The sequence below is a fragment of the Esox lucius genome, chromosome 18 (assembly GCF_011004845.1).
Source record: "Esox lucius isolate fEsoLuc1 chromosome 18, fEsoLuc1.pri, whole genome shotgun sequence".
Taxonomy (NCBI): Eukaryota; Metazoa; Chordata; class Actinopteri; order Esociformes; family Esocidae; genus Esox; species Esox lucius.
In genome coordinates, this window is record NC_047586.1 from 18,034,369 (window position 1) to 18,049,087 (window position 14,719).

The 14,719-nt window shown below is 41.1% G+C and overlaps 1 protein-coding gene across 2 annotated transcripts; it reads right to left on the minus strand.

The window, feature by feature from the left end:
- Nucleotides 1-133: 133 nt before the first annotated feature.
- cep43 (centrosomal protein 43) lies at nt 134-14,479 on the minus strand. Of its 2 annotated transcripts, XM_020056435.3 has the most exons (23): nt 14,422-14,479; nt 14,019-14,149; nt 13,612-13,665; nt 13,423-13,477; nt 12,898-12,986; nt 12,655-12,783; nt 12,365-12,391; nt 9,011-9,067; nt 8,759-8,829; nt 8,442-8,503; nt 8,256-8,317; nt 8,089-8,163; nt 7,742-7,750; nt 7,573-7,629; nt 5,590-5,822; nt 5,301-5,366; nt 4,782-4,862; nt 2,810-2,893; nt 2,596-2,696; nt 2,318-2,389; nt 2,190-2,223; nt 1,973-2,060; nt 134-306 (listed from the first exon to the last, which is right to left on the minus strand). In XM_020056435.3, exons 2-23 carry the CDS (start codon nt 14,100-14,102, stop codon nt 226-228), a joined length of 1,671 nt encoding a protein of 556 aa, XP_019911994.2. In that variant the 5' UTR covers nt 14,103-14,149; nt 14,422-14,479; the 3' UTR covers nt 134-225. The 2 variants fall into 2 exon arrangements, with proteins under 2 accessions (XP_019911994.2, XP_019911999.2); XM_020056440.3 differs by lacking the exons at nt 2,810-2,893; nt 4,782-4,862 and having other exon boundaries at nt 2,557-2,696; nt 14,422-14,471.
- Between the last annotated feature and the right edge of the window lie 240 nt (nt 14,480-14,719).

Below are 14,719 nucleotides of genomic sequence, written 5' to 3' on the forward strand. Positions count from 1 at the left end.
AAAGCTCCCACATTGTGGTTTCAGTGACAGACGTCATGTCATTCATACCTGAAAACACATCCCCCTGAAACAATTTGCACTAATTTATAGACTGTAAAAAGTCTATAAATTAAAAGACCACGATGCAAAAGAATTCTCAGCAGTAGTCATTTTATTGGGTCCATGAACACAAATTATGTACACATCATAAATACAGCTTGCACAGTAGAAAGGGCCATTGTGCCGTCAGGGCACTTCTTCCATGTAGTCGGCTCCATGACTGTGGCTGAGCTGGGACACACTGAGGTCCTGTGTCCTCTCGTCCACCTAATGGGGAGGCAGAATGAGAGAAATGGTACATTAACCAAAACCTAAACCCATGATGAACCTACGAGGCCCGTCCACAATCAATTCATGAAATATGTTGGTGGGTCAACCTGACTATCCTGCATTGTTGTACCGTAGCTACCTGCCTCTAAAGTTATTAAGCAAACAGCAAAACCCAAAGGCCATGATCGTTTCCACAAAACATGACAATGTTTATAGACCAGAGAGCGGGCTCAATCAACCAATCATCAACCAGACATCGTTAGCTGAACTTTCCCCAGTGAGAAATTTCAAAAATACCTCAGTGGCGCATAAAAACTTCTTGAACACCTCCAATCACTCTGAATTGTGTGGGGAGAAAAACAACCTTGTGTTTTGTGATGGACTTTCCCTTTAAGAGTTTGAGACAAACATACGAAGTCAACCAGATGGGCAGAAAAAGCATCACTTGTCAGGCAGGATCCAATGACCAACTGGACCTGCCGTTTTCAAAGCATGGTTTTGTTTAAATTTAGCATTTTTTTTACAGGTTTTATTACAGGAAAGAGACAGGATGAGTTTGCAAGCTCAGACTCAAACCCTAGTCAGCTGTGGCATTAACCACTGTAAAGCACACCAAATCATTTTAGGAAACAGGTCAAAAGTCCATCACGTCAAAGTCCAAACAATAATTTTCTTTTTTATATTTGTAATTAATCAATCAGATGATTTTATTTTCACTTCCACGTTACGGCTAAAACTTGTCCCAATGTAACAAAAACTATGACAAAAGGGGGGTGAATACTTTTGAGAGCCACTGTATAGGGGACATGCCTCCTTCAGAAGTACTCTGATAACTGTGGGGTGCCTTGTCGGATGCATTAGTGAGTACAATAATGAGGAGAACAGAGGGGTGGTGCATTGCTTTGTCCCACTTCCACCTGTCACAATCTAGGGTGATGTGATGGACCCTAGGATGGTCCGGCAGATACATTACTGTGCAAAAGTGTAAGGCACCTGAAAGTCAAACAAAGGACATTTATTTGGAAAGTAAGTTTTTATTTGGAAAACAATATAAATATTCTATACAGTTTTTACTTAACAAATACTAGCTAAAATATGTCTTTAGTTTGAATTCTAAGTGCCTAAGACCTTTGCACAGTACTAGACCTGGGAGTGCACTTCACAAACTGGACCGGACACAAAACACTGAGGCACTCTTCAGGAAAGGTCAAAACAGTTCTACGTGAGAAGGCTCAGGTCGCTGAACATTCGCAAAAGGCTACTGCAGATGTTTTCTCAGTCTGTGGTAGCTAGCGCACTGTTCTTTGCTGTTTTGGTGGGTTGGTGGTATCAAAGCTGAACAAGCTGGTAAGGAAGGCCAACTCTGTATTTAGTAATAAACTGAAAATCTTTGGCTGAGACAATAAGCTAACAAGCTAAGTTGTGTCCGAGCAGACACTCCTCGATTCCATTTATAGTGCCCGACACAGGATAGGACACATCCTTTGGACTTAAAGCTTTATGGCAAGGTCCCCTCGGACACAATGTCAACTAAAAAAAAATTAGTTCCAAAATACTAACAGAGCAAAAGAAACTCCAATGGTTCATCGAAGGGTTATTTCTGGAAAGGTTATTCCCCCACAGGTTTAATATGAAAACCTCTTTTCATTTAACAGCGGCCTACCTTATCGCTAACATCGGGTCCCTCGATGGAAACCTCCTCGATCTCTTCCCCGATGCTCAGCTCACTCTTGGAGATATCTGATCGATGGCTGGGTGGTGGTAAACCAGAAACACAGAGAGGAAACCCTGTAGATTGATATCTCTCATGGCCCAGATGGTGCCAACAGCTGAATGACTGGCAGGTAAACAATAGCTGGCGAGATAGTCCCCAAGATTACCTGTTAAAGTCATCGTCATAGTCCACGTCATCATCTGGATAGGGAGGATGTAGAAGACAAATACATGAAAAACATATGGTTCACTCAAAATCAGCAAAAGGTCAAATAAACACGGAATTACATGATACCATGCACTGAAGTTCCACTTTTGTCATTCATCTTCATGAAGTCTTCGAATCCTTGGGTTTTGGAGGACACACCTGGAAAGATCATTCTACAGATTAATCAAAAAGCAATGCTCAAAAAGATCCTGCGTAATAGTCAGTGCCGAGGTAAAGTGCATCATTCGGGGGGTACAAATGTGTGCTTAATGTAGGAAGTCGGCCATAAAACCCCCTCACTACCGTTCATCTCAACACATACACACCATTCCTGCTGCCTGAGACTTCTCTATGCTGGGCATCACCTGAGTGGGACCCCTCACCCGCAACACTCCTCTGGGGAGCCGGGTCAGACAGAGAGGTCAGGGGGCTGATTCCCGCCTCCTTGCCTATGTCGGCTGCTCTCCTGGGCGACAAACAGAAGAAGCAAGGGCTCAGTTGGAGGGTGAGAGCTGGAGGCTGTGGGGTTGAGGCGTGAGGGAGAGGAGATGCCTGCCGTGAGAGAGGCCTGCGGCTCACCTGGGCTCCGAGCAGCTCAGTTTATCAGATTCAGAACAGAGCTGGTCCCCATCGCCCTCTGTGTCACTGCCCAGAGCAGACAGGCTGAACAGAGAGAAAAAACACACATATGCAGGAAAGGCGACAGAGACAGAAGCAGACAGAAACAGAGATGGAGGAAAAAGAGAAGAGAGACAAAGATACACACAGGAAAGCAGAATGAAGGGTGGCCGCACGCACACGCACGCACCCCACGGTTACACACATGCAGAGAAAGAGTACGAAACCATAAACACCAGCTCATGTAAAATTCTAGGTTATTTAGGCTTTGGCTGTGGATCCGACAATTTTAGGATATTTAGTTTAAGACAAAACACAGTTTGACCAGTGATTATGCCGCATAATTCTGCATTGTAAGTAACAATGCTGCATAAACAATTTAAAGGTCAGAATTAAACTGCCCAAAACAATGGGAACAGGAAGTACAGAGATCAGGTAATACAACTGTAGGCTCATAAGTGAGAACATTTTGGTAGCGGAACTGTTTGGAGGAATATTACTGCGTGTTTTCGTGAGCTCATCCACAACCATTTGTAGAAAGAGCGACTAAGCCAGGCTAAGAAGTTGAGGAGAAGTCAGAAGTAATCGGACTCGGAAAACTGTGTGATGCTACAAAACTAAGTGAAAAATGCAATGCAATGGAACATTCCTTCAATCCCACTCCGATCAATGAAAACGTACTATGATTATCTTGAGTTATAAAGTGTAGTTTATAACTACAAATAAGCTTACAGTGTTGCTACTGTCGTCACAATACTGACTTTGATACCAATACTAATTTTAGTATCGCAATACTAGATACTATCTCAATCCTCAAAACGATACCACAAAAAGTGGGATTAGTATCAATCAGAGAATAACACTTGTTCTTGAGAGATAAACCTGGCTACTGCTCTGTTTAATTGTTATACATCTTATGAGTTTGATAAGGTATTTATGCCATGTAGACAAAAATACTGATAAACTGTTATCAAGACATAACTTAACCAAAATAAAGATAAACGCATGTACTTCAGTTGGAGTAAGCTGCTGGACCATTTTTAGCTGATTTCATGGTGCTATCGATGACAACCCCTCAGTTTTTTCTTATTTTAAATTTAATTGTACTGATCAACTACATTTGCGTAGAAGAATAAATATTTTCCTTTAAAGTGTGTGAAGTACCTTAAGAAAGTTAGGAAGTACCAGAAAGGAGAGTTTGTTTAGAAGAAAGGAGAAATAAGGCCTACTGTTTGATATTATCACAAAGCACTGGCATGAATATTGTTATAATATTGTAGATGTTAGCTACAGCTGTAAGATGGCAAGAAACTTTTCCCAATCTATAGTTGAAATGTACCTGACACCTTGGATTTTAAAACTGTTCAAGCCTATATAATCACTAAACAGCATTGAACAGTTTAAACATGTCTCTATGCTGTGTTAAGTTACTAGTGTGTTAGCTAACATCTCTGCAGTATGAGTGGGAAGCTAAACAAATTCTGCAGACCAGATTGATATAGCCATGACTGAGTAGCCTGTCTGACCTGGCATAGCTAGACGCTCACTAATCCTGGTCACTAAACAGGTTTGACAGGAATACCAATCATTTTCACTTAACAAAAAAGGTACCATGGTTTCAGTATACGCTGAAACAAAAACTTTAGCACAGCATATAGTCAGCTGGGTATTTTACATAGACGCCTGCAAGGCTGAACCTGATCTGGACAAGAGCAGAGGTTTTCAGAATCTCAGAATCTTTGTTCTGGAGGACTAAAGATCCGGAAAAAAGTCAGATCAGCAGCCACTCGTTATTTATATGTCAATATTACAAACGTCCATTATTGGTTAATAGGCAGCAGGCAAATGGTCAGATTTTTGTTCACGCCTTTTTACTCAGAAGGTGTGCTGCTGATTGATGGCGGAGTGATACACCAACACCATGCACACTCACTCATTGAGGCTAGTGCCCCTCCTCATTGGGTTAAGGGACAGCCCTGAGAGGCTCTCCTGCCTCAGAGAGCGGGCAAAGCTGCTTGGGAATGGAGGTGAGGGAAGGACACACAGACACACAGACACACACAAACACACACACAAAAAGAAGGGTAAAACATTTTTTTGAAGCAGGGCAGACAGAGAAGCACCAAAGGGAAAATCCGGACCAGGCGAAGCTTAGCAGATCTGCACCAGACAGCACAGGGTAACAATGTGGAACCAAACCAACTCCAAACTAGAATACAGAACAGAGGTCACCAAGTCCTATTTACCTGTGACAGATATAATAGGTTCCTGTACTTTAGGCTCCAAATGGACAGAGAATGGGAGAATTTACCCAGGCTTGTCCAGCAAAGATAGATTTCCATTTTCCCTCACAAATTGCTTTCATACATTGTGCCCTAATAAACACAGTTGAGCATTTCCAACTTTAACAAGTCACCATAAAAACAGAGTTTACACTGAGCATTATACTTACTCAATCGGACTGTTTCTCTTTTCAGAGAGACTGGGGCCTGAACGACTCTTTGCCAGGGAAATAGCACTAGGTCCACACGGAGGATCAACGAGGAGAGAGAAGACACAGTGAGCAGAGATGCGACACAGCCACACTCAGCTAGTTACAACACTTCTTCAACGCTCTTTCAACGTTCTTAGACATTATGTGAGAACCACTGTCTAACATGATGCAAGCTAATGCAAATAACATCCATGGGATACATGAGTTGCAAGCAGACCATGGAACCCGTAAGTCCCAGCCTCCTCACCAGCCATAGGTTTTCTGAGGTTTGGGCAGAGGGTCGTCAAAGAAAGAGTCGCCCTCGTCGGCGTCCTCCTCGGCATCCTCTTCCTCCTCCGGGTCCAGGCCCTTCTTCAGGACCACGTTGCCGTTGTCACGCGAGGCGTCGCTGTGCCTCGTGGTCACATGACCCGTACCTTTGCCCTTTAGTGAGCCAAAGCTCAGGCTCGTTTCACTGTTGCTGTGATGGACCTCCACACCCTGTGTGGTACACAGAAATGTGAATAAATAGAACACAAAAGTGTACATTCAAAGATGTATCTGAGTGGGTTAGCTAGGATTTAGTTGGTAGTAAATACATTGCTCAAAGAAATTTGGGGAAAGACTTAAAATCGCACATCGGGTCTCGATGAGCACATTATATTAGAGAACAAAATGTTTTACTGAACATTGTATAATTTGTTGTGAACAAAATGACGTTTGGTCAACGATCAATGGAAACCAAAATCACCAACCAATTGAGGGCTGATTTAGAACTCGCATCCAAAATCAAATGAAACTATTGAAATGACAGGCTGTTCCAACTTGCATGAATTTCATCACGGCAACTCATAATGTGACTCAGTAGTGTGTATGGCCCCCATTTGCCTGTATTTACTCCCGACAACATCTGGGCATGCTCCTGATGAGACGGTGGATGGTGTCCTAGGAGATCTCCTCCCAGACCTGGAACAGGGCATCAGTGATCTCCTGTACAGTCTGTGGCGTTATTTGGTGGCGTTGGATGCACCAATACATAAAGTCCCAGAGGTTCTTAATTGGATTCAGGTCTGGGGAACGTGAGGGCCAATTAATGGCATTAATGCCTTCATCATCCTGGAACTGCCTACACACTCTAGCTACATGAGGCCGGCATTGTCCTGCACCAGGAGGAACCCAGGGCCCACTGTACCAGTGTAAGGTCTGATGATGGATCTGAGGATTTCATCCTGGTACCTAACAGCAGTCAGAGTACCCGTTGGCTAGCACGTGGAGATCTGTGCAACCCTCCAAGGATATGCCTTCCCAGATCATCACTGACCCACCGCCAAACCGGTCATGGTGGATGATGTTGCAGACAGCATAATGTTAACCATGGTTTCAGACTTTTTCCTGTCTGTCACTGTGAACCTGTTCTCATTTGTGAAGAGAAAGGGGTGCCAATGGCGGACCGGACATTTACGGCGTTCTCTGGTGAATGCCAATTGAGCTGCACAGTGCCAGGCCACCCTCATAGAGAATGTTTCTGACAGTTTGGTCCCTTTTTGGGGGTTGTCTTGCTGTTGCCTCTCCAGTGCACCTGTTATCAGTTTCACTTGCACCAAAACAGGTGACATTGATTCAGAATAGCTTATGCTCCCGAACTGTGTGGACAGATTGATATCCCTGATGTTTAATTGACTTGGTGTTATACTGTGATCTTGTTCCCTTATTGTTTTGAGCAGTGTAGTAAGAAGACAGGACGCCACATGGATAGTTAGTAATGAATTTGAAATACTCGCTATAGGACATCTTGATAACTACCAAGTCTAGGTAAAGGTATCTCTTGTATGTATATATTGGCTACGTTAGTCAAATCTACTATATTAAACATTAGCAATTAGTATAACATGCATACAGCAGACTGGACGGATTTCCAATGAAAATATAATTGCTAATATAATCCATTAGAATCAGTGTTGGGTGATAAAGCAAATAAAGTTAGATCCCATTAAAGGAGGAGTTTACTAAGCTGAGGTGAAATACTGCAGTCTCATCCTAACTTTACACACTATGCTCTGGCATGCCTTTCAAATGAAAACTTAAGTTGGTTAGAGTCTACTCTAAACCTAGATGGTGTTTATAAAGGCAAAACCATAGGGATGAGATTGGTCCTCATTGGACAAGTCCTGTTCACATCGCCAGTCCATAGAAAATGCTCTTCCAGTCGGTGCCCAATGAATACCACCCTGTTCCCTGCCTTGCAATTTACCTTGGAGTCAGCCTTCTCCTCGTGTGCATTGTGCTTACGTCCTTTATACCTGGGGATCTGTGCATGAGAACACAGCTATCAGCCTCCTGACACACTCACTGTCTCACTAACACGTTGGCTACCGTGAGGCTACTTTTAGAGTGCGTGAAATACACTTTATTCCACTGACCTCTTCATCCTTTCCAAAGAAAGCATGAAAACAGAAGCTTTGTTTTAATAGTCAACAACCTCTCAAAATGTCCATGTCATTTATATCCTATGATCTCATCCTGCAAATTGGACGCTAGGTCTTGTGTTAGGATTTGTTGTTATTTTAAGATGCACCATAGAACAAAGGATTTGTATGAAAACTGCAACACCAAAATAAGACGTCAGGAGTCAAAGAATGCACTATTAACTTCAAAACAAAATCAGAAAATAGCCATCTAATGGGAAACATTACCATAGCCATTTCATAGACAGCAATCCCACAGTAGAACCATGCAGTGGACTATGGTTTGAATAGAGCCAACGTACCTTGCTAACTAGTGAAGTCTTCTCCTCAGTATAGCGACTGGGATTGAGGAAGACATCACTGCAGTCATGGCTGACCTAGAAGAAAAGGACACTTGACATGGTGTTTCATAAAAAGAAAACTACAAAAATATCAACCTAGAAAGGATGTTCAAAAAAAATAATCTCACCACACTTCGACACTGACTGAAGAAGTGCTTGTACAAGCCCAGAAACTCCTGAAAGTCGACAGCTACAGAAGGAGAGACATGTTTTGAAACATTAAAAGAGACAACACCTTTTTCCTCAGCTTTGAGTTGCATTGCTTGCATATAGGTACTAATATCCCTTCCACAGTAAGTCTACAGGAAACGTACATTTGCTGGAGGCTTTGTCTCCAGCTCGAAGTTCATCAGTGACAAAACTCTCCAGCATGTTCCTGTTATTGAGCACACAAACATGAAATTGTGTTTAGGAAACTGGATGAGCTCTAGATCTACATCCCAAATTGCACGGTCATGGCAGCTCTTCACTCAGGGTAAGTTTCCCAATATCCAGATTATGTCTATTCCTGAATGTCAAGGCAATTTCAATAGAAGTGTGTGCTTTGTTGTTTAACGATGGAATGAATATTGATTCAGGAAACCAGCATGGTGCTTTGTTACGCTGTAGGGAGGAAATGGTCTAAACATACTTGTTAAAGTTGGGAAAGAGATCTCCAAACACTGACTGCAAATCCTCCTTGCAAACCCCACCAGTTCTGTCCTGTGTGGAGCAAGTTTGAACCACATTAAGAAGCAGTGTTGAGAAGAAGAATCTCAGAAATGTATACACATTTCAAGACAGCCAACCAATGGCAATGGAAAATTTAGGATTTTGACCAACATTACAACAACAACAACATTTTATGACCAAGCTTTAAAATATTTGTATTTAAAATGATCACCATGTCATAAATGTCAAACTTTTTCCGGGCATCTGCTATTTGCCTGGGGGACAGTTCCTATAAAAAAAGAGAAATACATTCAGTACATCTGATAAGATCAAACATGAACTAGTGAACTTCATGAGATTCAAACCTACATATGAACCAAAAAAACCATCAGACTAAACTAGTGTTTGTGATTTGGTTTCATCCTAGGTTGTTTCTGCGTCTTTGTGAGTCTTTCTCAGTACAAATTGATAAATAGGCGACCCACATGAGCTCACTCTGCTAATTTGAACAGAGTATGCAAGTAGACAATAAGTAGGACAAAGATGTTGTCTCAACAGGAAATCAATTGGCATTCTAAATCATCTGGTTAGCGTTACATTCATAGCTGAATTCTCATGACCCAGATAGTATTATTTAGTAGTCACCACAAAAAGACAACTGTAAGTTATAAAAAGCGGTTCACTTCTAGTGAAAAAAAACCTAAGTGTTATTTTATGAAGATTTTCTGTGTAGCCATGTTGTAGGCAGTGTAATACAGTACGAATAACTGGAAAATTGCATTCACAGAAAAGTGGGATGTGACAAGTGTGATGTAATAATAGTGGAATTGAAACTAATACCCAAGTATTTTAGTACACAACTAAGAATGGGTATTGTTCTGTCGAAAAAAGATATTTAATTGCTAAAATGTCTTGAAGACAAAATGCCTGACATTACTCTATCTAGAATCAAACTTATATTTTGGTATTGATAATTGTTTTAACAAATACCATTCCATGTTTAGAACCAAGGTCTCCCTGTCAGACTTCCCCACAGACATTATGTAGGATCTGCTGCCCTTTCATTTTCACACCACAATAGGTTAGCCTACAAAATGACGATCACCCAAGGAGTGGAATAGATAAAAGCAGCGAAACAAATTTACTTCAGTAGACTACAAGCTGTCAAAATGCAGCTTTTTGAAAAAGTAATTGGAGTACAAGAAAACAAAAGCTTACTTATATCAAATTAATATATCATAATTGAGTAAGAGTACAAGTACAGTACTGTGCAGAAGTCTTAGGGCATCTTACTGAAGCTAAACAATATTGTCAAAACTTAAATCACAAATTCCTGTTTATTGTTCAAAACAACATAGAATTTCAGCAAATGACAAAGCCAATTTCCTGAAAATAACAAAATTGTAATATCACATAAGCATTCAGACTCTTTATTCACTACTTTGTAAAAGCACTTTTTGCAGCAACCCAAAAGAACTGTGAACAACTCTCCACAAAAACATTCAATGGGGTTCAAGTCAGGGTTTTGGCATGGCCACTCAAGGATATTCAGACTTCTCTCTAAGCCACTCCAGAGTTGTCTTGGCTGGGGAATTCGAGCTGATGTCATGCTGAAAGATGACTCTTGATCCACAGTCTGAGGTACTCTGGATCAGGTTTTCTTCATGGAACTTCATGGTAGTTGGCCTAGTTTTTTTTACCCAGATCCTGACTAGTCTCCTAGTTCCTGACACAGAGAAGCATCACCATAGCATGACGTCCCTACACCATGCTTCAATAAAGCACTTGGCATTTAGGCTTAATAGTTCCATTTTGGAGATATCAGACCAGATAATAGTTTTCATCTTGCTGTCAGAGTCCAACATGTCATGTGCCTTTTACTCAAGGTTGGCTTCTATCTAGTCACTTCTGTAGCGTCATCGCTGGATCGTCCCTCCTCCTCCATCCAGCATTCCGCGTCTCCCTCCTATTAACAACTGTTCCAGCCACCTGGGAAGTGCAATGTTCCATGGGGACATGAACTGAGCATTATGCACCTGTGTTTTATTTGGGAATCGGGGGGTATTTAGGTTGTAGGCTGGCACCTGTGTGGTGTCAGTGATTATCTGTCTGTTCGAGGACGGGCTCCCATGTCCGCACCTGTGCTCAGAGTATACAGTATGCCGGTTTTGTTTTGTAGACTAGTTTCATGTTTCAGGCCCAGGGCTGTGGTCTTTGTTTCTCTTTTTTCCTGGACGTTGGATTTATGTTGAAAAACTGCAATTACCACGGATTCAGTTAAGACCTTGTTTGTTTGCTTCCACCAGCCACAACCGTTACAGCTTTACAATGGAGACCTGTTTGGATTGTTGAAGAGATGGTTCTCCTTCTGGCAGATTCTCCCATCGCTGCAGCAAAACTCTGACGCTCAATTTTAGTGGGCAGCGGGTCTTTGTTTACCTCGCTGACCAAAGCCTTTCTTGCCCGGTTATTTAGTTGAGCAGGAGGCCAGCTCGAGAGGAGGAGTCTTGGTGGTTCTAAACATATTCCAGTTCACAGTGATGGAGTCCACAATACTCCTTGTGAACTTTCAATGCCTTAGCAACTTTTTTTTATAACCTTTGATTTATTCCTCTACAAACTCCATGGAAGTCTTCTAAAAGTCCCTTTGACAGTTTTTTGGCTTGTTATTTGCTCTGACATGTACTGTGAAGTACGGGACCATACATAGACACGTGCCTAATTCAATCAAATGAATTTGCCAAAATGTGGAGAAAATGAAGGGGTCAAAAACTTTCCAAAGCCACTGAAGATTAAAATAAATTATAGATTCTGTGGGAAAAAAGCCTAAGCCTCAACAATAACTGCAAATGATATGATTTGATCACATATCAAAGTTAATACTCTACTGTATAAATAAAAATAATAAGAAATAAATATTGATCCCATGATGTTACTGTATAGCTTATTATAATCTGTTGACTAGAACAAATATGAAATAAAGGGTCACAAGTATACATATTTGGTTCCATTTCAAGCTATTTATGGACTATCAGTGTGCACTTATGACTGCTCTTACAGCTTTATTCCTACAGGTGGCAGCAGAGAAAATAACAATGAATGTTGAATTGTATGTAGTTTTGTGATTTTAGTAGCAACACCACCTGGCTAGGGCAAGGAAAAAGCACCATAAAGCAAAATGGCCAATATGACGGCATTAAAACCTCCCAAATGTTCTTCTGTTAAGAAAAACATAAGCAATTAATATAGTTTAAATAGTGATTTATGCCTTAATGACAGACATGGCTCACCTCTATTCTGTCCCTCTCGTCCTACCCTTCTCAGCTGTGTGCGTGTTTGTGTGTGAGTGTGTGTGTAAAAAACCAAAACAACCCCCCCAATAACATAATGTATTAAACAGGACACTGAGATAGCTTATTGTTGCTAGTTCATTTGACTTGAAAATGAACATTGGGTTGTCTCTTTTTAAGCTGAAATAAATATTGGATCTCAGCAAGCAAACCTAATAATAATTATTATTATTCTGAAAACACTAAGTTCAGTGTAGAAGAAAATGGAAAGGAATGCAGCTCGTAAGATTTACTACCTTGGGTATGCTTGTAGCCTTGTCTCCCTTACATCAGATAACAGCAGGCCAGAGCAGGTAAAGCAGAAAAAAACAGTAAGAACATAGTCCATTATAATCAAAGTGGTCGACTTAATTGAGAGGAAAAAACACATAAAGGAGGTGAAGTACAGCCATTTAAGAACATAATCAAAATAGGAAGGCTTCAGGTTTAGACAACGGCTAATTGCTTTTACACTCAAGAGAACAGAGCTAAATGACCACGCCTGTTCATGTAAGACGGCAAGCCCTGTGCAGTGGGGTCACTTTACCTCGGAGGACTTCTCCCTGTGTCTGCCTCTCTTAACAAGCTCCAGGAGAAGAGGAGTGTTCCTGTTCATATCGGTCTCTGTGATACCCAGCTCACGAGACACCTGCTCACGGCTGTCCAGGCCATTTAACTGAGGACAAGACACAAAATAAATTGTATGCCAAATAGTTAATGCTGCACTGACAATTCCCATGTTTTCACCATATGCCAGGAAAGCCCTAACCACTTTGGATAAAACACTCACGGAGTTAATCTCTGGTTGGAAGACAGCAAGGGTGAAGTCCAGGTGGAAGACCTGCAGAAAGTCTATGATGAGGCTGGCAACTAGGCGTCCTGCAAAGGCAAGGATGCAATGTGCCTCATTAAGGCAGGAACAAGCCAACATAGTGTACAATAAAAGTCAGAAATCATGAAACACTAGGTCATATAAACACTTTGTTTGTAAGACCTTGAGTCAACACAAGTCACTAGAAAAGCATCAGTGTGTCAAGGCATAGATTCTTAAAGTTTAAGCAACTGTACTGGTTGGATGCAACACATTTCTTCAATGAGAAACTCCATGGGAGCATTTTCCTACAGTAAGACACCACTCCTGTAGAAATCCTTCACCATGGGCCAGCACATTTCTGCACACCTACTCCCTGTATAACTCATAACCCTGTTTTTCTCATTTACTCATTAAGTGTTTCCTTTATTTTGGAAGTTACCTATACGGTGAATATGTGATGAGGGGTTCAAATAATCAGGACAACATAAAACCAGGCCTTACCATCCTTGGTATTAAGACATTTCTTCAGGTTTTCATTGACAAGAGGAGTTTTATTCTGAAAAGAATAAGGAGTAGTTGAGATTACGCAATGTGAATCATACCTCTCAGACACAGGAACGAACATTTTCTGAGAAGCAATCTAGACATACATTACCAGGACTGAATATGTTCACAAAACAACAATCTTACCTCCACTTTATCTTGTTCATCCATAGCCAGGAAGACAGCAGCGCGCATTTCTGCCTACAAGAAAACATTGATATATAATGGTGGTGTTAGCAAAAACAAGAGGCCCAAAACAGCCGGTCTGAACCGGCTAGTCTATTTACAGTAGTTAGTTATCTAGACGTAGTTAGCGAACAGTTAGCTTAGTACCTAAATATACACTGTATGTGCAGTTGGTTATCCCGAGTTAGGTGTTAGTTAGCTAGGTAATTACTGGAGACATCGTGATGAGTTAGCCGGGCCAGCTAGCTAACGTTACATAGTTCGCTATTGCGAAATGGTCATGTCAACGTAATGTTACAGGAAAATGTTGTCTCTGAAAATGTCCTCGAAATATCGCTTTATAACTTTTGCAACTACAAAGTACGTACCTTTAATTTGTTCAAGACACCATTATTTTCTAAGTTTTGGATCAAAAGATCACGCAACTCAGTATCGTCCTCGGTGGCAGACATCTTTCTTTCAGCTTGCTAACTGGCAACCTAGACAACCAAAACAAACACTGGGGACAGGCAAGATATTTAATAATTCAGCAACGCAGATTCCAGGAAAAGGAGACAGCAGGAGCTTATTCAGATCCAGAGTAATTTCAAAAGTGGTTTGGTAGTGTATTAGAATGAAACTTTTTTTTAGACCAGTTATTGTCATCTTTCTCCAATTTTGGGTTAGTGCAGATATTCCATCTAACAGATAAGAACAGATATTGCTCTTTGCGAAGGAGTCACTTTTCATTTTTTAGGTCATAGCTGTGTAAACATTTGAACATTGATGAACCTAAGTGTCGGTTGACGTTGTTTCCCTAGATGACAGTCTCTTCCGGATAGCTCAGCAACCTCTCCCACCGCAGTCTACAGTACATAGTGTAACTTTGGGGAAATCGCCCCCGTTAAGGGAAATCTGTATTTTCTGACACAAAAAAGCAATCTTTGTTCTGATTTTTATATGAACATATTGACTATAGTGAGACAAATATATTTAGAAAAAAATATTGGGCACAATTATTATATTTTATTGCAACTTCAATCAAATACCACACAATGTAAATGGGACGTTTTACCCCACTATCGGAGCA

Bases quoted from the DNA above. Each gene is read 5' to 3' on its own strand.
- cep43 (XM_020056435.3), bottom strand. From the start codon at position 14,102: ATGTCTGCCACCGAGGACGATACTGAGTTGCGTGATCTTTTGATCCAA. The intron at 2,697-2,809 runs GTGAGCCGCAGG...TTTGTCGCCCAG, and splicing joins CTGAGCTGCTCGGAGCCCAG to GAGAGCAGCCGACATAGGCA. The intron at 307-1,972 runs GTAGGCCGCTGT...CCTCCCCATTAG, and splicing joins GACCCGATGTTAGCGATAAG to GTGGACGAGAGGACACAGGA.